The sequence below is a fragment of the Camelus ferus genome, chromosome 17, assembly GCF_009834535.1.
Source record: "Camelus ferus isolate YT-003-E chromosome 17, BCGSAC_Cfer_1.0, whole genome shotgun sequence".
Classification (NCBI taxonomy): domain Eukaryota; kingdom Metazoa; phylum Chordata; class Mammalia; order Artiodactyla; family Camelidae; genus Camelus; species Camelus ferus.
The window spans coordinates 34,795,566-34,814,061 of record NC_045712.1 but is presented as its reverse complement, the minus strand read 5'-3'; the positions used below and the strand labels follow the sequence as shown (position 1 = coordinate 34,814,061).

The window sequence follows — 18,496 nt, the reverse complement described above, 5'->3', positions numbered from 1 at the left end:
TGATGCCAGAAGGGGAGACAGGGGATCAGAGAGGATTATCTCGCCTGAGGTCTAGGATTGAGTTGGTAGCAGGGCTATGAAGGCCTTGGTGGGGAGCTAGGGGCCCTGACCCCACAGGGCATGTAATCAGAGACCGATGGGTAGGAAGACACTGAGGGAGCAGGGAGTGTGACGGAGCCAGGCAGAGGTGGGAGGGATGGCCTGGAGGAGGGACTGTGATAAACAGCTAGGAGTTGGGTGAGTGTATAAGGTGTAGGCCAAGTGGCCTCAGGAGCCACACTGAGAGGACAGAGGGACAAGGAATAGCTCAGTCCAGGCTGTTGGGTGTATAGGGTCTGTGGGCTTCGTGGAGGAGGTGTTCCACAGGGGAACGAGGCTAAAGCCACAGGAAGAGGTCTGGGCTGGAGGGAGGGTGATGTGGGGGAGAGGTGGGCACCTGCAGCTGGGGGCACAGATGTAGAGAGGAGGGCAAGGCTGAGGAAGGGGTCGCAGGGAGCACAGATTGAAAAGGCAGGGGAAGAGGAACCCTGAGGCAGCTGGAGAAGGAATGTTTAGAGGGGAGGATGACCAGGAGAAGGGTCAGGGGTGCAGGGGGAGGCAGTAGCCAGACACTATGGTGAGGTCAGTGATATGAGACTGGAAAAGGATCCTTGATTTGTGACAAGGAAGGTGCTAATAACCTTGGAGAAGGGCATTTTGGAGGCATGGAGAGGCCAGACTCTGGCTAGCAAGGACACAGAATTTGGGGGTTCAAGGGAGAAGGGGGACACATGGATTCAGCAGCTTCAGGCAGCACAGACCACATGATACAATGGTGCATGGAACAGTATGAATATGGGATCCCAGTCTCAGCCAGAGAGAGATGTGGAAGGATCCACACCAGCATGTGGATGGTGGGAGACCATAAGTGGTGAGATCCTTGGTGAGTTTTAGCTTCTTCTGTTCCTTACATGCCCAAGTTTTCAACGAGGAAAATACATTATTTTTTGAGTCACAGATACACACGGTAATTGCTTAAAGTAAAGATAAGAGATAAAGAGAAATTGAGTGGTATTTTAAAAAAAGGGACGGGGCCCAGGCATTGTTTGTGGGATAAGAGAGATCTGAGCCATTGATGATTGAGGGGAAAGAGGCAGGGGGAAGCAGAGGAAAAGGGGTCTGTGCTGGAGACATTTGGGTGGGGGGGTGTCTTGACCTTAGCCTAGAGAAGAAACGCAGCCACAGGGGCTGGAGGGGAGGAGGGAAGATGGTAGAGAGGGGGCTAAATTTATGGGGATGGGGATCGAGCAGGGAACTGGTGCCCATCAGGCCTGGGGCTCAAGAAGACAGGGCTGAAGTGGGCAGATGTGAGCTGTTCTCCAGGAAAGGCCTAGCAAACCTGCTCCGTGCCTGCTCAGGAACCCAGGGGGCCAGCCAGCCGAGGGAGACCCACAGACAGAGCCGGCCCCAGGGCTCCAGCAGGAAGCTGGGCACCCCAAGGATGAGCCCCACGCCAGGCACTTCAGAGCAGCCTGTGGGCCAGCCTCCCCAGTGACAGCCCTCTCCACCTGCTGTCCCCAGGACTCCCCCCTGAAGGCCGTGCAGATGCTCTGGGTGAACCTCATCATGGACACGTTCGCCTCGCTGGCACTGGCCACCGAGCCGCCCACCGAGACCCTACTGCTGAGGAAGCCGTATGGCCGCAACAAGCCCCTCATCTCGCGGACCATGATGAAGAACATCCTGGGCCACGCTGTCTACCAGCTCACCCTCATCTTCACCCTGCTCTTTGTTGGTGAGTCCCCCACAATGGCCCAGACCCAGCGCCTGGGATTCATAGCCATCGGCCTGTTTGCTAACGAGGGAATGGAAGCCCAGAGAAGTGAAGTGAGTTGCTCAAGATCACACAGCAAATCTTGGGCAGAGCCAGGCCCAAAGTCAGGGCTTTTTTCGCTGATACAGCTCCGGACACTGCACACACTGTGCAAGGCGGGGCCTCACGCCAGCCCCACAGGAGCCTGAGGTTCTAGGGGAGTGATGGCCCCTTCTCTGACCCTTGCCTGGTAGACGGAGTCTCACCAAGGCTTCCTTGGGACAGAGCTACGTGCCTGCCCACCTGCCAGCTGTTTCCACAACACTTTTATTTAGGCTGCCTCGTTTAGGTCTTCCAGCCACTCCATGAGGTAGGCACCTGTGCCACCAACCCCCGTGACAGTGAGGGACCCCAGCACAGAGAAGGAAGGTGACTTGCCTGAGGGCATGCAGCCCATCTGGTAAGGCACCTGGACCAAGAGCCAGGTCTGGCTGGGATTAAGACTGGCCTGGCTTCCACGGTGCTTCAGAAATGGTCCAGGCAAAGTCTACCGCCAGCACACGGAGAGACCAGAGGTGGGCAGGGTCTGGCCCATGTCACACAGCAAGTTGGGGCCCACTTGGAGCTTCCAGCCTGGGCAGGCTCCCTCCACATGAGCCTCACTGAAGCATTTGCCCTCAAAGTCCAGAGCACAGATGGGGGTGGGGTGTGATCCCGTTCCTCAAAGGGCAGTCCTCTTCCTTTGTGTTGGCAGGACAGTCGTAAAGGCGATCATGAAAAGCCTTAGAGGATGCTACGGGAATACAAAAGTAGGAGAGCCTCGCAGAGAAAGCTGTCAGGCGGGGAGCAGAGGGGAGGGTGGGCTCCTGGTTTCCTTGCTGGCTTCCCCACTCGAGCGCCTACTCCTGGTGGTCCTGGATTCAGCTAGACGTCTCACACTCAGAAAACCCCACCAGCCCTCATGGCACCAGCTCACACAGCTATCAGGCCTGCCGTTGGCAGATGTCCACACAGCAACCCGAGGGCTCTGTCCCCGCCACCACGTGACAGCTCCTGTGTAAGAGAACGAGGCCACCTGAGCGGGTCCAGAGCCAGCCTGCCTGGAAGCCCCAGCCTCCACATAGGAACTGGTATCTCTTGTAAGAGCCCCACAGGCTTCCAGAGGTCTCAGTGAGGACATGCGCAGTTACAAGCAGCAGCACCTTCAGGGGAACCCAAAGCCATGGCCTCCCATTGTGTATTCTGAGTTCACACCCAATCCTCCAGGTCCAGACGAGTCTGCCAACCAGGGGTCGCTTTTTATAATCCATGTTGCCTGGTAACCAGCTGGCATTCCACCTTTATCAGATTGCCACAGAAAAAGAGGAAGAAAGTTCACCCAAGGCCTTTCTCCCCTAGAGGAGAAAAGGTTTGTCACCCCTTCACTTACACCCAACAGCGCAGGCCCACCTGCCCCGCAGTGTCCAGAGAGCATCTCCTGCGTCTGGCTGACCCACCCGGTGGCTCAGAAGCCCCCATGCAGGGCCGGGCGTCCCCAACCCCGGCCCTCAGCCTGCTCCCACCCTCTCGCTTGGCAGGTGAGAAGATGTTCCAGATCGACAGCGGGAGGAACGCGCCCCTGCACTCGCCGCCCTCCGAGCACTACACCATCATCTTCAACACGTTCGTCATGATGCAGCTCTTCAACGAGATCAACGCCCGCAAGATCCACGGCGAGCGCAACGTCTTCGACGGCATCTTCCGGAACCCCATCTTCTGCACCATCGTGCTGGGCACCTTCGCCATCCAGGTAGCCAGGCCCCCAACCTAACCTGGCTGGGGTGGGGAGGGGTGGGCATTAGGCAGCCGGAGCAGCCCCAGTAGCGCCCTGAGAGCCCAGACCCTCCGAGCTGGCCCCTGATGGCCTGTTTCTCTGTGTCTCTCTCTCTGCGCCCTTTGACCTCCAGATAGTGATCGTGCAGTTTGGAGGGAAGCCGTTCAGCTGCTCTCCGCTGCAGCTGGACCAATGGATGTGGTGCATATTCATCGGGCTAGGAGAGCTTGTCTGGGGCCAGGTAAGTGCTGGGTGGGTTGCAGGAGGTGTCTTTCAGCAGAGGAAGGGAAGCAGCACTGGACAAGGGTCCAGGAGCCCCAGGAATGGGTCCTGGCTCCGCCACGGATTAGCTGACTGGCCCCAGACAAGGTCCCCCCCACCTCTGGGGATCAGAGCAATGGGAGTCGGCCCAGGTCTCAGATGCGGATCATTTGGGTATAAATACTGTGATTTTTGCTCATGTCTATGCACTGCTGATCCCATTGTTTACTTGATATTTTCTTTTAGTCATATCTGTTTTTTTTAACTGAAATTTATTTCAAAAGGCAATTTATATTACTAGCATGATTGGAAAATAACTATCGCTTGCCATAAACAGAAGCTAACAAACAAACAAAAAGTAACAAGAATGACATTATTAACCTAGATGTGGTGACCAGCCAAGGCTCAGAGCCTGAAGCCAGCTTGTTATAAAAGGTATAGTAGGTGGTGTGGCACCAAACAGAGATTCCTGTTCCTTCAGAGAGCCAGAGGGAATGTAAGTTGGCGAGCCCTTCCCCATCACAGTGCTGTGTCTGCAGCCACCTGTGACCCTCCCTGGCTTGGAGGGACCCCAGGCTGGATCCTCCCAAGGGGCCCTTCCAGCTCTGACCCTGGAACATTCTCCCCCCCATTCCCTTCCCTACTTGGGCCCAAGCTCCAGGCACACACACCTGCACACATGCATACATACCATCATGGAACTCACAGCTTGCAGCTCAAAGGTGCCTGACCAGGACATGGTGCTCAGAGCTGGATCCAGGCAGTGGGGGCCCAGCAGGCCTAGGGTACTGGTTTTGCCTTCAAGCTGTTCTCAGGCTAGAGTGGGAAATTCCAGTGGCAGAAATTAACTAGAAGGTGAAGAAAGTTTAATTTTACTCAAAAGGATCTTCTTTAAACTTTGGAGCTTCTTAGGAAGCTGGACTAGACTGGACTCAGCAACCCCATTCCCTGGGCATCGTTGGGGCCTGACCATCTTTGTCCCACTGGGGCCCGCTCCCTCAGGGAGCCCTCGGCATCTGGGTGAGCAGACTCCTGACACCTCATGACGATGCCAGTGGGCAATGCCCACCGTAAAACCCCGAGCCAGGTGTCCAGGCAGCCCCTGTCTGTCCTGACAGGAAATGTAAGGGGCCTCTGACCTCTACCACTTCAGGCCTCTCAGGCCCCAGCCCCATGGACAAGCCCTTTTGGAGGAAGAGTAAGAATGAAGGCACGTCCCCGTCCATAATGCCTTCCCTTCTGGGAGAGCAGCCATGCCAGGAGTCCCAGGATTGACTGCCCCCAGGGCACTCAAGCCCTGGGCCCATTACCCAGGGTTGGGCACCCCGGGACCCAATGACCTCAGGAAGAATGAGCTGGAGACCTGAAGCCTAGGCTGCGAGCACCAGCAACTTAGACACACCATCTCACTTAATACTCAAACTCTGAGAGCTGCCCCCAGCTTCCCACGTAGGAAAACCAGAGCTCAGAGAGGTTAAATGACTTGCCCAAGGTCACACGACCAGTAAGGTGCTGGGAATTCAAAGTCACATGTGTCCAGCTCCCAAGGTTGCCCAGGATATCCTCTTGATTCTGGATGAGTGAGTGAAGTGAAAGCAGATTAAAAAGAAATTTAAAGATTGAGTTGAGGATTGCGTGAGATGAGTTAAGGGGTGAGTTGAATGTAACTAGTTAAGGGGATAAGAAAGCGGGGAGGCGGCAGCCCACTGAGGGCCAGCCCCCATCCCCTGACGGCTGGGCCCCCCGCAGGTCATCGCCACCATCCCAACCAGCAGGCTCAAGTTCCTCAAGGAGGCAGGGAGGCTCACGCAGAAGGAGGAGATCCCGGAGGAGGAGCTCAACGAGGACGTGGAGGAGATAGACCACGCCGAGCGGGAGCTGCGGCGGGGCCAGATCCTGTGGTTCCGAGGCCTGAATCGGATCCAGACCCAGGTACAGGAGGCTCCTGGGGCTGGGCTCGCCTCTGGTGGGGTGGGTGGTGATGGAGATGAGCAAGGGGGCGTCCGGACCTGCTCTCACCATCTCACCAGCCTCCCGTGCACCCACGTTCCCCGCACACACTCTGCAGGGCTGCTGAAGAAAGAGCAGCCCCCTCAGGAATGTTCTACCTCCCCTTCCACCTGGAGAGGGATCAGACTGAGGTCACACTCACCGTGGGCTTCCAGGGTTGGGGGTGCCCCTCAGGAGGGGAGGGGGTGACCCTGAGGGCCGAAATGAGTGAGGAGCTCCCGTCAGAGTTGCTGGGGGTGGTATCTGGATCAGGGCTGCAGGCAGCCACCAGAAGGGTCAGGCAAGGCTAGAGACTGGTCCCTTGAGGCCAGGATGGCAGCTTCAGTCCATGGTGGGCCCCCTATTCTCCAGGCCAGGTGGTCAGCCCTGAGGTGGGGGTTCCTCCGCACATGCGCACACATCTTCTCCCTCCACAGACACTCCCTCAGCCTCCATGGGGCATTAAGGCAGCTCTGGGGAGCGAAGCTCATCCCCTCCACCACCACACACACGTGCACACCAAGGACATATACACAAAGCACACGTGTGGGGTGTGTATCCAGTCAGAAGCAGGTTTCTTCCCCAGAACAGAGACTGCGTGGCCCCCATGTGACCCATGGCCTGACCGTGTGGCCCCGACACACAGCTCTCCCTGGGCCGGGGCTGCAGTTTTCAGTGTGCTTTCACAGCCAGGTGGGATGAGGAACACAGGACCAAGCAACCAAGAGAGGGTCTGTCTCCTGCCCAGACGGAGAGCAGTGCTGGCAGGTTCATGGCCACCCCACCCCCATCACTCTGGGAAGCGTTTCCAGGCCCCACCTCAGAGCTGCGGTCCTGCGTGGCCTACCCCTGCCTTTCCATCCAGCATAACAAAAACAGATCACCTGGGCTGCCTCGCACCCACAGGACGCTGTCCCAAACAGTATCTCATTGCCTGCCCCAAGTGGTAGGTATGTCCCCCTAGTTTTAAGGGGGACTGAAGTTCAGGAGACAGCCTTTTCTGAGAGCTGGGTCGGGGAGCAGGTGGCAGACCCAGGGCCGCCTGACAGACAGCAGCCTGGGCTCTGGAACGCTGGTGGCCAGCCCTCCTGGCAGCCCGACCTGACCCTTCCTTCCCACGAGGGCCTGGCGACTCTCAGTGCGCACAGCCCTGGTCACCAACCCAGCCACAGAGCCTTTCAGGATGACACCGGGACTGTAGTTTCTTGAGTGGGCACGAGTCCTATCCAGCCTGACTCGTACAGACCACTAAGTGGGCCAGTGCTTTGCCACTCACAGCAACCCTGCCAGGTAGGTGGCACTGCCCCTTCTGAAGGACCAAAAACTGCCTCTGAGCAGTGACTTGCCCAAGATCACCTCGCTCTTAAGTGGCAGAGCCGGGGTCTGGGCCAAGGACAGTCCACTACAGAGTCCCCACCACACCACTCTGGCTTCACGCCTGGTCCCGGGGGCTGAGCACCCCCTCTGCCTCCAAGCACCCCCAACCCCAGCCCTGCCCATTAGCCCCCAGGCCACTAGAGCAGGACCAAAGCCGGGCCCCTGCATTCCCCGCCCCACCCTGGGAGACCAGGCGCCCGAGCCGAGCAGGGTCCTGGGAGCCCTGCAGCGTGTCTGTATCGTCGTTCTGGTGTATGTGGCGTGTCGTCCCTGTGGCTGCGGCTGTCCTCGTGGCGTCGCGCCTGTCCGTCGTGTGGCTGTCATGTCCGTTCTCCTCGCAACTTGTCTCGCTCTCTCCTCCGTTGCAGATTGAAGTAGTCAATACTTTCAAGAGCGGGGCCTCCTTTCAGGGCGCCCTGCGGAGACAGTCCTCCGTCACCAGCCAGAGCCAGGACGTAGCCAATCTCTCTAGCCCTAGTCGCGTGTCGTTGTCCAATGCTCTTTCCTCTCCGACCAGCCTTCCTCCTGCTGCAGCTGGGCGTGAGTGTGAACCCTTACCGCCTCGGGTGCCACGCTGCCAGCGCCGGGCGGGCAGGCGGGCAGGGGCCGGGGTGCCAAGGACTCGGGGGGGCAGCTGGCTGTGGTGAGGCCCATGGGGCTGAGGGGCCCAAACCATCGAGGAGGGTCCCCAGTGGTCAGCAGATCACAGCCAGGCATGGGGTGGCAGTCCTTTGGCGGGCCAGGGTCGGCTGGGGTCAGCATCAGGGGTTATAAGCAGGCAGTTGGGATCACAAGGGTCACAAGTGGTCAGAAAGTGTAGGTCAGTCATAGGATCACTGTCGGTCAGAGAGGCTTTAGTGATCGAATGTCACAGTCCACGACTGGTCACAGTGGCCAAAGGGGAGCAATCAGCTGGGGGGCACGAGTGTCCCAATCAGTCTAGGGTCATCCTCAGTCAGGAAAAGCCTGGCTCACGAGGGCCAGGGTCAGAGCTGGCCAGGAGGTCCCAGTCTTGTAGTCGAAGTCAAGCAAAGGGTGACTGTGGGTCAAGGAAGAAAAGGCTCTCAAGGGTCACAGCCAACCCCAGTGAGGTCCAACCAGGAAGAGTCACATAGGTCAGAGGTTACAGTCGGTCAGGGAGACCAGGCCCCCAAGGAGATCCCAGCCCAGAGGCCCAGAGGCCCTGAGCCCTGTGGTTCAGGCCCTTGGCCCTCTCCCCTTGTATATCCGCTGCCTTACATGTGCTTTCCCTGCAGCGGGGCTTGGAGCACGCTGAAGGCCTGAGCCCTTCCTGGAAGGGACAAGGCTCCTGACACATTGAACTTGACCTCAGGTAGAGAACAATGGGGCTCACATCTTGGCTGGCTACCAGCAGGCCCAAGGGACCTGGTCTGACCCACAGCTTCCCACCTTCCTCTTCTGAGGGGCAGCCTGGGACCCTGACCCCCTCCATCATCTCCCTCCCTCCCTCCGGCTTCTGACCCAGGTCTTTCATCTCTGGCCTTGTCTAGATCTTTCTGCACACCCATGGCTTCAGGCCCTAGAGGGAACGAGAAGTCCCTGCTTACCACCTGCCTCCCTTCCCTGGTCTCCACAGGGAGCCCCAGCCTGGTCCATCAGATTGTCTGTTCCCTCGGCCAGCCCTCGGGCTTCTTTGATGAGGCATAGACCCCAGGTCTCATCTCTTGATAGTTTATCAGGCCCCTCAACCCCGTCCTAAGCACAGAACCCCCAAACACAGCCTCTGCCACTGAGTAGGAGAGGACCACATGCTGGTTTGGGAACCATGCCGTCCGAGACCTCGGGCGCTGTTGGTGGCCTCTGCTCACATCCCACGACCTTTCCATGGGTGCAGCAAGATGACAGGAAGGATGAAGAAAAGGGGAGAAGCCCCTGTGCTGACTCATCAGCACGAAAACACAGCAATGGGGAGGCCGGACGGGCCAAGGTGGAGTAGGGCCGGACTTGAGCAGGTGGTGTCTGAGTCACGTTCCCATGAGGCACTGTCACCGGGAAATCACTGCCAGGCTTTCCCGGGACAGAGGACACTCTGTTCCCACCCTCTCCCTCTTCTTGCCCAAGAGCCCTGGCCTCAGAGGGAGGTCCTCACCTGCGTCAGCCGAGCTCTGTCCTGGCTCACGCTGCCTCCTGTGCTGGGGGCTGGAGAGCCACCTGAGGAAGAACCCTTTCCCCTAGTTCCCGCCACCCTCCTGACGCCTCGTGCGTCCCTGTGGCCCTCTGACTGCCAGACGGTGGCCTCCAGGTCTCAGCTGGTTCTTTCTTGAAGTGAGGCCCTTCGCACTGGCCAGGACAGGGCTCTCAGCACACCCGGGCACCACGCAGCGTCTCCTTCGGCTCTGCCCGCATCTTAACCCTCGTGGTCTAGAAGAAAGGGCACAGTCATCTCGAATCTTGGCAGTTTCGTGCTCACCTTTTCTGTCGTTTATACACCTGTTCAGTAAGGCCAGTCCTGGGACAACTGGTTCTCAACACTTTTCCTTGAGAGAACTGCCCGTTTCTGCCTGCCCTTCACTTCTGTCTCTCAGCCAGTCTCCTTCCAGGCCAGATGAATCCCTTTGTCCCCTGGTGACCTACCTGTGGAAAAGCCTTTGAGAAGGAGCTTGTAGGCCTTGCCCACCACCTGGGATTCTCTCAGAGGACCCACAGGGGCCGGTCAAGTGTGACTCCTCCTCGCAAGCAGCGTCCTGCCTCTCCCCTAGGCGTCAGGCCTCGCTAGGAATCCCACGTCCCCACCCACCACTGTAGACTCCAGCCTGTTATTCTGGTCTCTTCTGGGGCCCTTTCTTGGGTGTGAGGGTTTCAAAAAGAGCCTGACCATCCCCCTGCTTGAGGGTACTGGTTCCAAAAGGGATCACAACCTCTGTGGTTTCAACACACACATTTTGGTCAACACAGTCACGATGTGAAGCCTAAATAAACAGCCCCTAGTTCCTCCTCTGTGAGAATAGTTTCTATAACCATGTCCCCTCCTCTGGTCCCAGGACTCCGAGGGCCTTCCAGATGCCATGCAGGTCCCCTCCAGAAGCCAGAGGCTTTCTTCCCACAGGGTGTGAAGCAAGTGGCCGGGGAGTAAAGAGAAGGGTCCCCCAGTTGGGTGCATGGAGAGGTGGGCACCCCTCCACCTCCTCCGAGCAGAACCTTCTTCCCAGGGACTATCCAGCAGAGGAGGGTGGCTGTGTGCATGCTGAGTCAAAAATACCTGGGGTCTCTGTGCCCTGGAAGGAGCCAAACCACTGTCCCTGGGTTATCAAAGGTGACCACAGTGGCCTGGGGCAGGGCAGCGTGTGCAGGGCTGACTTCTGACTCACCCCCCCAGCACATTACACATCCCTCCCCCAGCACCACTGTAAGATAGAGGGCCACAAGCAAACAGATGCATGAGGGGACAGGACAGGCCAGTCAGAATGACATCCAGAATGTCTGGGAGGGAACTCCGGTTCACTCTTGCTTTCCTCTTCTGGCTTACTCAAAAGCGAGTTTTTTTCCCCCAGAAACTTAATGGCTCACCCCTCATGCCTTACACCTGAGCCTCACCTAACATTTTTTCCAAAGCCCTGGAAAACATTTCCCACATTCTTCACTTCACATACACCTCACAACTGAAATATGAAGAGAGGATCTGCCAGTACCTCCATTGAGTGGAGAAAGAGATTGAGGCTCAGAGATGTGGACTGATGTGGCCAAGATCACACAGCATGTAAGTGACAAGAGGGCTGACTCCAGAGTCCTCATTTTTCCCACCACCCACACCACTTCCCAGACAAGCCCACAGACCTGGAGCCCACAGAGGTTGAATTTCCATGGTGGAACCAGTGCCCACGGCCACAGCCTCATCCAGTGAAAAGGAGCCAGTCCTCTGGGGTCTAGACGGCCAGGGAAGCTGTTTCTCTGCTTGAGTCTTCGGCCTGGCAGGAACCGGGGAGAAGGTGCCTGCCCATCCGTGATCAAGGACAAAACTAGCATCCGGCTCTCAGATCCAGGGCCGAGCTACACAGCCCCCGTCTCTTATCCCTCAAATTCCTAACCTGTCTCAAGCCACCGTTGTATTTAGCAAGTTTGTAGCAGGCTCCGTGTTCCTGAGTGAAGGTCCTGCTCCTTCAAACCCACCAGGCCCAGAGCATCAAACTCCTAACCGGGACCAGCCACCTTCTGGACGCCAGACCGGCCAGAGAGGGCGCCTCCCACCCCTTCTTCCCTTCACACTCCTGGTTCTGAGGACTGCTAGGGCGAGGCGTTGGCATCTCTTAGGGGGAGAAATGAAGGAGGAGGGACGGAAGGGAAGCTGGACCCCCTTGTTAGCGTTTTGGTAACTAACTTAGTGCAACCTTGGGTTGGCGAGAAGATGGCTTGCTTCTGGGGGGGTGCCCAGACCTCTCCACTGTCTGAATATTCCATGTGTTTGTTTCCCTAGAGGGCTAGAGAACCCTGGACACAGAGTTCAGCAAGAGAGAGTGAAATTAAAAGAGGTTGTGAGTCTTTAACCTTGAGCCTGAAATGAATGTGAATCAATCCCAGACTCTTGGCTTCCTTGAAGCCGGGTAAACATTCGAGTATGTCGAACCCGCCCCAGACTGGGGCTCATGCATTTCCTCAGAGCCCTCCGCACGGGGCTCCCTGCCCTCTCTGTGCCGATGAAACCAAAACGCCTGAAGTCCCCTAGACAGAGTCCCTTCCTCTCTTCCCCCTCAACCCACGCCCAGTGCGGCTTATGCCAGAAAGGCCCATCGCCAGGGTAGGCAGGGAGGGGAGATGGAAGAGCTTTTTTTCTTCCCATCCTTTTTTCCATTTCAGCCGCGAGAGAACCGAAGTGGAGACTTGAGATGGCCGTGGCGGGGTGTCCCGAAAAGTCTTGTCCCCACAGTCTTGTCCAGAGCAGTTCATTCTTTCTGTTGTCTCCATTCCAGGGGGAGGGCGAGGGGCCTGCATCTCATTGTGTGTCGTCCCCTCCCTCCGCGTTGTCAGTCACATGACAGGGTCCTGCCACCATCCCTCCTCCTCCACCAGGCGCTCCCGGCTGGCATCTTACTGCAGTCCAGCCCCAGAACACCCTGGGTTATCAGATAATTATCATCCCCACTTCACAGTTAGGAAAGCCGAGGCTGCAGTATCTTGTTTGTTGTTATTTTCACTTAATCGGGGGTATAATGGCCCACGTATCAGGAGATCAGAATACTGAATAATCTCTACAGGGCCACAGATAGAGAATCTAGGGAGAAAGAAATCTCAAAGCAGCCAAGTGGCCCTCACGGAGTGCCAGCCCTAATGTGTGGCGTCTGGCTGGCCCTTGTTTGGCACCTGATGCCTCTTAATTAACACAGGATTCCTACAGGCAGGGTTCCCTGGAGTCCCCAGCCCCCAGCACATAAGGAGGAGAAGGGACAGAGATGCTTTTGAGAAGACAAGGGAAAGTCAGAACTAGTGAGTGCTGACTGACAGCAAAGGAGAGAAACTTAACAACAACAAAATTGAACCAGTGGGGTCTTACACAAGACCAAAAAGGATTACAGACAAACCTCAATTCTTCTCTGTGTTCTCTCAGTTACAAGGCAGAAGAACCTATGAGGTGCTTTAGAAAGGCTCTTCTCTGAAATAGTCAGGTAAACCCTGAACAGTGACACTTGAAACCATCAGGCACAGACAGCGTGACAATTCATTCCCATGGCCAAGGCTTTCCCCAATGGCCCCCACCAGCGAGCTAGCCCCGGGTTTAGCTGAGGGCGCCACCAATCCTGGGACCGCAAGAGCCTCCCACAGCCGCCTTGTCGGTCCTCTGTCCCCCACAGGCCTGTGACAGGGGCAGCCACGGCTCTGCAGGGAAAGCCCAAGCTGGCCGGCCAAGGCTCTGCCCCTTGGAGGCATCAATTGATGCTGCCTTGTTTTCCCTGCCGCTGGCTCTGCTCTGAGTTGGGGCTGGTAAGGGAGGAGGAGGCGCATTTGTCCCCAGTCCCCTTGGCCCCCTGAGCTGGCAGGCATAGCTCCCCTTACCAGGAGTCCAGAGAAGAGACACCGCTCTTCAAAGTGAGGGTCCTGTCCCTCCACACCCTGTGAGGTGGGACAGGGGACGGCAGCCGGGTGGTGTGGCTCGTCCGCAGTCAAGGCACCAGAAGTGGCAGAGCCAGGACTCAGATGCAGGTCTTCCTGACTTCAGCTCCAGGGCTCTCTGTCCACTAGCCTAGAAGCCTCAGTGTCCAACAGCTTTCCATTCTTCAGGGAACCCAGTTTCTAACTGAGACACAGAAAATCAAAGAACTGGCTGCTTTGTGGCTCATTTCCATACCCCCTTAGAATCCTACCCAGGGGCTGGGTTTGGCCATCTGATTCTGGCCTCATTTTTTTTTTTTTTTTTTTTTTTTTTGGTTTTGTGTTTTCAAAGCACAAAGAAAGAAAGACAATACCCCAGGAAATAAGGGACCCCAAAGCCAACTCCAATGACTGGCCAGGGCTTTGAGTCTATACTCGAGTGTTTACCTCCCAAATGCATGAAGGGAAGAAACGTTGGGTACAAGCGACCTCCATTCACATCGTCCAGGCTTCCAAGTGTAATTGTGTGTCTGTCTGTGTGTGCCATGTGGTTCCCACACCCCCACCCAACCCCCGTAGCATGCTCCCACCCCCGAATGTCATCAGCTGCCGGCTCCTTCGTGCTTTCTGGCCGCCTCTGCTCTGCACCCCAGAAAGCCCCGAGTTGGCTTTGGTTTGCTTTGCCGCTTTGGTTTGATGTTCCCCCTCTCTGTCTGGCCCTCGTGTGTCTTCTCTCATCCTGCCTCATCCAACTGTCTCTCCTGGGTGTCCTTTTTTGTTTGTAACACGTTCGTTATCTGTTCCATGTTGTGTGGTTTCTTAACTGCGTGTGGTTTTCTTAAGATGAATTTCTTACCAATAACCTCTCCTCCCTACTTTATTCCCCCCCAGCCCCCCTCCCTTTGTGCATGGTTGAACTTCTGCTTTAAAGTTAACAAGGCTCACTTTCTCACTAGGTCTGGGTGCCCGCTGGAGTGAACTAAGCTTACTCTAACCACTGTTTCCCATCGTCTCTCTGATGGGGCTTCCTTCCTCCTGTCCTAATACTGTAGTTCTGACCCAAACCTAAGCAATTTTAAAAACCTCACGGATGCGCATAACCTGAGCCCCCTTTTCCATCTTTCCCTCTCCTGTCCATGCTCCTAACACCCAGCGACTGTGGATTCCAGCCACCTGCTGTGTCCTAACCCCTCTCCCACCCGCTCTGAGCCCCCCCCAGTGCTTGGCTGCCGGCTCCCCAGAAGGGCAGTGCTGCTCACCCCTGCCCTTCCCTTGCAGATCCGCGTCGTGAAGGCGTTCCGTAGCTCTCTCTATGAAGGTCTAGAAAAGCCTGAGTCTCGAACCTCCATCCATAATTTCATGGCTCATCCTGAATTCCGGATCGAAGATTCCCAGCCCCACATCCCCCTCATTGACGACACCGACCTGGAAGAGGATGCCGCGCTCAAGCAGAACTCCAGCCCGCCGTCCTCGCTCAACAAGAACAACAGCGCCATCGACAGCGGGATCAACCTGACGACCGACACAAGCAAATCAGCTACCTCTTCAAGTCCAGGGAGCCCCATCCACAGCCTGGAGACGTCGCTTTAGCTGAGGCCCCCGCCGCCGCCCCCCTCCCGGGCCCCGCCCACCCAGGCACCCGACTCACCACGCAGCAGCGAGCAACACGGAAACCAAATAACTGGCGAGAAAACCGTTTCCACCCAACAGACCCTTTTTCTGGCTGCGATGCTGTTTGAACTCTTTTTCACTTTGAGGCAAGGGCGGGATCTCCTCCTGGGTGGGGGGGTGGGGCGCTTAAGGGAGTGAGCGGTTTTCCCAGAACAAGCCCGTCCTGGCTCCGCCCGACCCGGACCAGCCATGCTCCCGCCCGGCGCCAGTCCCCTGCATGAATGTACCGCACACTTCCGGTCCTCCCCTAGTTTGTTTTTTTGGGGGGGTTGGGGAGGGGTGGTTTTTGTTTGTTTGTTTGTTTTCTTAGGCGGGAACTGCAAACAGACTCTTCTGAGACTATCTATCCAATCCACTGGTCTGTGAGTTTTTGAAATGCTTGCGCAGCATGGTCTCAGTTGTATAGGTTAATTTAACAACTTTTTGAAATTGCAGAGCTTAACTCGCCTAGTCAATTTGCACCAATGGAACCGAAGAACTTCAGACACTCACAAGGTTATATCCATTTCTTTGTATCTATATCAACGTATACTTCTCCAAGACTGTATACGTCCATATAGATAGGTAGAGATATATATATATATATAAATATATATACATGGATATATAAAGTTTCTTTGCCGGCATGTTGCCTTGTTTCCGCTTAAATTGCTCTATTTTAACTTATTTATGTCCTAAAAGAAGAATGTAATTTGTTTACAAACCTGTAGATAGCGTCTTTGGCTATTTGTACGGTTTAAGGACACAGGTGGCTGAGATGCTAGAAAACACAGCTCAGCCCGACAGACACCTCCCTGGATTGCATCCTTGATGTTTTATGATAGCCATGCTCTGATTTTTGCCTGCTCTTTCCGTTCGATAACGTCACTACCGCGGGAGGCTCAGGCAGAAGCCAGATGTCAGCGAGTATCCATCCATGAGGGGTCCAACAGCATGCTCCGTAGACAAAGGGAGAGGAGGAGAGAAGGCTTCCGGGCTCCAAGCACTAACAGCCAGCCCGGCCCCAGGACGACGGGGTCCGCAAAGCCCGGGGTGAAGACTTTTCTCTCAATGAAACTCACTTGAGTTTACTAAGAGCATTTCACAAAGAGGTTCTCTCTGGCGCTGCCGGTACAGAGATTGAGGTAGTGTTGCAATATTATAAATGCTATTGTGTTGATTTTCTTTTTCAGTTAGTAATTTAGGGGCTTATTTCCTTATGAATTGCAGCATATGAGCTGTGGGCATAGGGGATGAGGTTCATTCTGGTGTGCTGCTTTTATTTTTATGTTTGAAGAACAGCCTTTTTCTCTGCACTATTTAGATCCGAACGAACCTTATGATGTGTATATTGAGATGTATTCAGTGTGATTTTTTTAAACCAAATTGTCTTCCTGTAGTCGCAATACATACTGTAGCCTTTTAACAGCAAGTCTTGCTTTCCCAGACAGAAAGCCATTCTGAAACCCTGCAGTATCACAGGTGAGAAAAGGTGGTTATCTTCCCCCAAGACAATAACAGCACTAGTAACCCCACTTAATAAGAGCTTATTTAATTGTATGTCAGCCTCTTAACTGCTCAGCACTTTGTGGGTATCAGCTTTTTTCATAAAAGAACTTTTGTATTTAATACAAAGTTTGCTTTGAGACTTTTCAGCATACGACCTTTTTCCATAAACTTGTACAGTGCAAAAGACATTTTGAATACCATGATCAATGACGTCCCATGCTTCAAGGAAAACCAAACACTTCCCGCCTCGCTTGCGAAATGCATCCTTCATTCTCCTCCTTTCCGCAGTTGCTGGGTCAGCCCGGGCCCTTCCCTTCTGCAGGCCCAGAGAATTCTTCCACACACAAGATGAGAGCCACTCGGGAAAAGAGCCATAGTCACCTGGGAGGGTCTGCGTCTGGACGGCTGTGGAGAAACCCGAGGGTTTGGGATTCCAAGTCAGCCCATCCCACTTGGCAAAACCTTCCTGGAAGGAGGACCTTCTTTGCGCAAGAGCATCTCCTGAATGTCGTGAAGAAATATCTCTGAATGTATGTACCCATCAGAGGAAACGGCATCCCCCGAGGGGTGACCAGCCCTCAGATACGTTTCTTGGATTCCAGTACCGACACCACCAATACCACCCACTGCTCTCCTGCGAGAAAGAAAAGATCAGCTCACGTCAAACACGGGGCAGCCTTGGCACGTGGTGGTTTTTGTAGTTTCCTCTTTTGCGGTTTTCCATCTCCCCCTTTCTTCCAGCCTTGTGTCCATGACCTCATCCCATGACACCAGGAGAGCTCCACTTGCACATGACGCTCCCTGTTCATTTGGAGCCAGGATGCAAGGACGCCAGGAAGCCGGGAGGGGTCTCCCTGAGCGGGGCTCAGCTCGGGAGGATGGGGAGCAACAGAAGCTACCGAGAACGCCCAACGTCCGTGTTGGCCTTCTCTGGTCAGGAGTGCTGGATGTTCACACATGTACACGCACACACCCTCGCCCTCACACATGCACACAGACGTCCACACACACAGGAAATGAGTGGTTTGTCAGCACTCACTGTAGTACATACAGCTTGCACTCTGCGTCCTATATCTAGCAGCATGGGGTACGTTTGGCAGTTCACCCCAGTAGGGGGTAGATAATTTATGACCATTCATCTGTTTTTATGAATTTTTTTATCTAGACGATAACTGTAAATAAAGAACTCACCATCTCTGTTCATTTACTACTATGCAATGGTTATGCTTTCAATGGCTGACTCTTCTTACTCCCACAGTGTGGTTCTGAAATGTGTGGTTTCGAAAAAGCAAAAACCAACATCAAACAGAACATAGGAACTAGATACTCCATAATGTATACTTTTCCCTGGTTTGGGACTGCACCATCCCCTTAGCTTCTGGTCTGCCCTCTAGACAAGGGCTCCAGGAGAAGGGAGCAGGCTCGGTTCTGAGGTCTAAACTCACCAGTCTGTCTCCCCCTCAGAACAGAAGAGGGAAGAGCAGGAGGCCCATTCAATAAGTCCACCCATCTTTGGAGGTGGACAGGGAGGAAAGTTTCCTTCCCTAACTCAGAAGCAGCCTCGGTTGCTCCCACCAGCTCCCCCACCGTGGCCTCTTTGCCCCCTGGTCCCAACAAGGGACAGGAAGGAGGGGCCCCTGCTTCTGAGACCAGAGCAATGGCTGTGACCACGCTGGGGCAAGGACTCTGGACCTGCCTCAGCCTGGGTATCCCAGTTATTGAAGACCTGCTTTTCCCCAACCATGCTGAAATTCCCCTTTACCACATCCTGACAGCTTTGAGAGACTCGGGTCTATTTCTGGAATTTCTCCTCTGTTCCCTTATCTGGGCATTTCATCTGGCACCAGCCATATAGTTTCATTATTGTCACTTTTATATAATTGTTTTATTATGTGATGGGATACATACCCTTTGCTCTTTTTCTTTCTTCCTTTTTTTAAATTTTTTTAACCAAATCTCCCAGTTATTCTCCCACATCTGTTCTTCCAAGTTAACTTAAAATTTTTCCAAGTCCTCCACCCCCCTGCCCTGCTCTCATCTCAAATATTGGGCCCTGTCATTCT

General features: G+C 55.0%; 1 protein-coding gene and 1 long non-coding RNA gene across 15 annotated transcripts in view; one reads left to right on the top strand and one right to left on the bottom strand.

The window, feature by feature from the left end:
- ATP2B2 (ATPase plasma membrane Ca2+ transporting 2) overlaps nucleotides 1–17,640 on the top strand; it is a 330,440-nt gene extending 312,800 nt beyond the window's left edge. For 5 of the 7 annotated variants that reach the window (XM_032458949.1, XM_032458950.1, XM_032458951.1 and 2 more), the window contains 5 exons: nucleotides 1,561–1,774; nucleotides 3,370–3,581; nucleotides 3,739–3,846; nucleotides 5,616–5,798; nucleotides 14,553–17,640. In XM_032458949.1, the coding sequence (XP_032314840.1) occupies nucleotides 1,561–1,774; nucleotides 3,370–3,581; nucleotides 3,739–3,846; nucleotides 5,616–5,798; nucleotides 14,553–14,864 (1,029 nt within the window). In that variant the 3' untranslated portion in view covers nucleotides 14,865–17,640. Of the gene's footprint in view, nucleotides 1–1,560; nucleotides 1,775–3,369; nucleotides 3,582–3,738; nucleotides 3,847–5,615; nucleotides 5,799–7,600; nucleotides 7,773–14,552 lie in introns of all 7 variants that reach the window. The other 2 variants (XM_032458953.1, XM_032458952.1) reach the window with 2 other exon arrangements.
- On the bottom strand, nucleotides 3,072–15,061 carry LOC116657221. 8 transcript variants are annotated; one of them, XR_004312277.1, is made up of 5 exons: nucleotides 14,923–15,061; nucleotides 14,534–14,786; nucleotides 11,028–13,479; nucleotides 4,558–9,614; nucleotides 3,072–3,607 (listed from the first exon to the last, which is right to left on the bottom strand). It is a non-coding gene; the product is annotated as an uncharacterized LOC116657221 (long non-coding RNA). The 8 variants fall into 8 exon arrangements; XR_004312283.1 differs by lacking the exon at nucleotides 3,072–3,607 and having other exon boundaries at nucleotides 4,120–5,438; nucleotides 5,675–9,614; XR_004312281.1 differs by lacking the exon at nucleotides 3,072–3,607 and having other exon boundaries at nucleotides 4,120–7,648; nucleotides 9,343–9,614.
- Nucleotides 17,641–18,496: the final 856 nt, after the last annotated feature.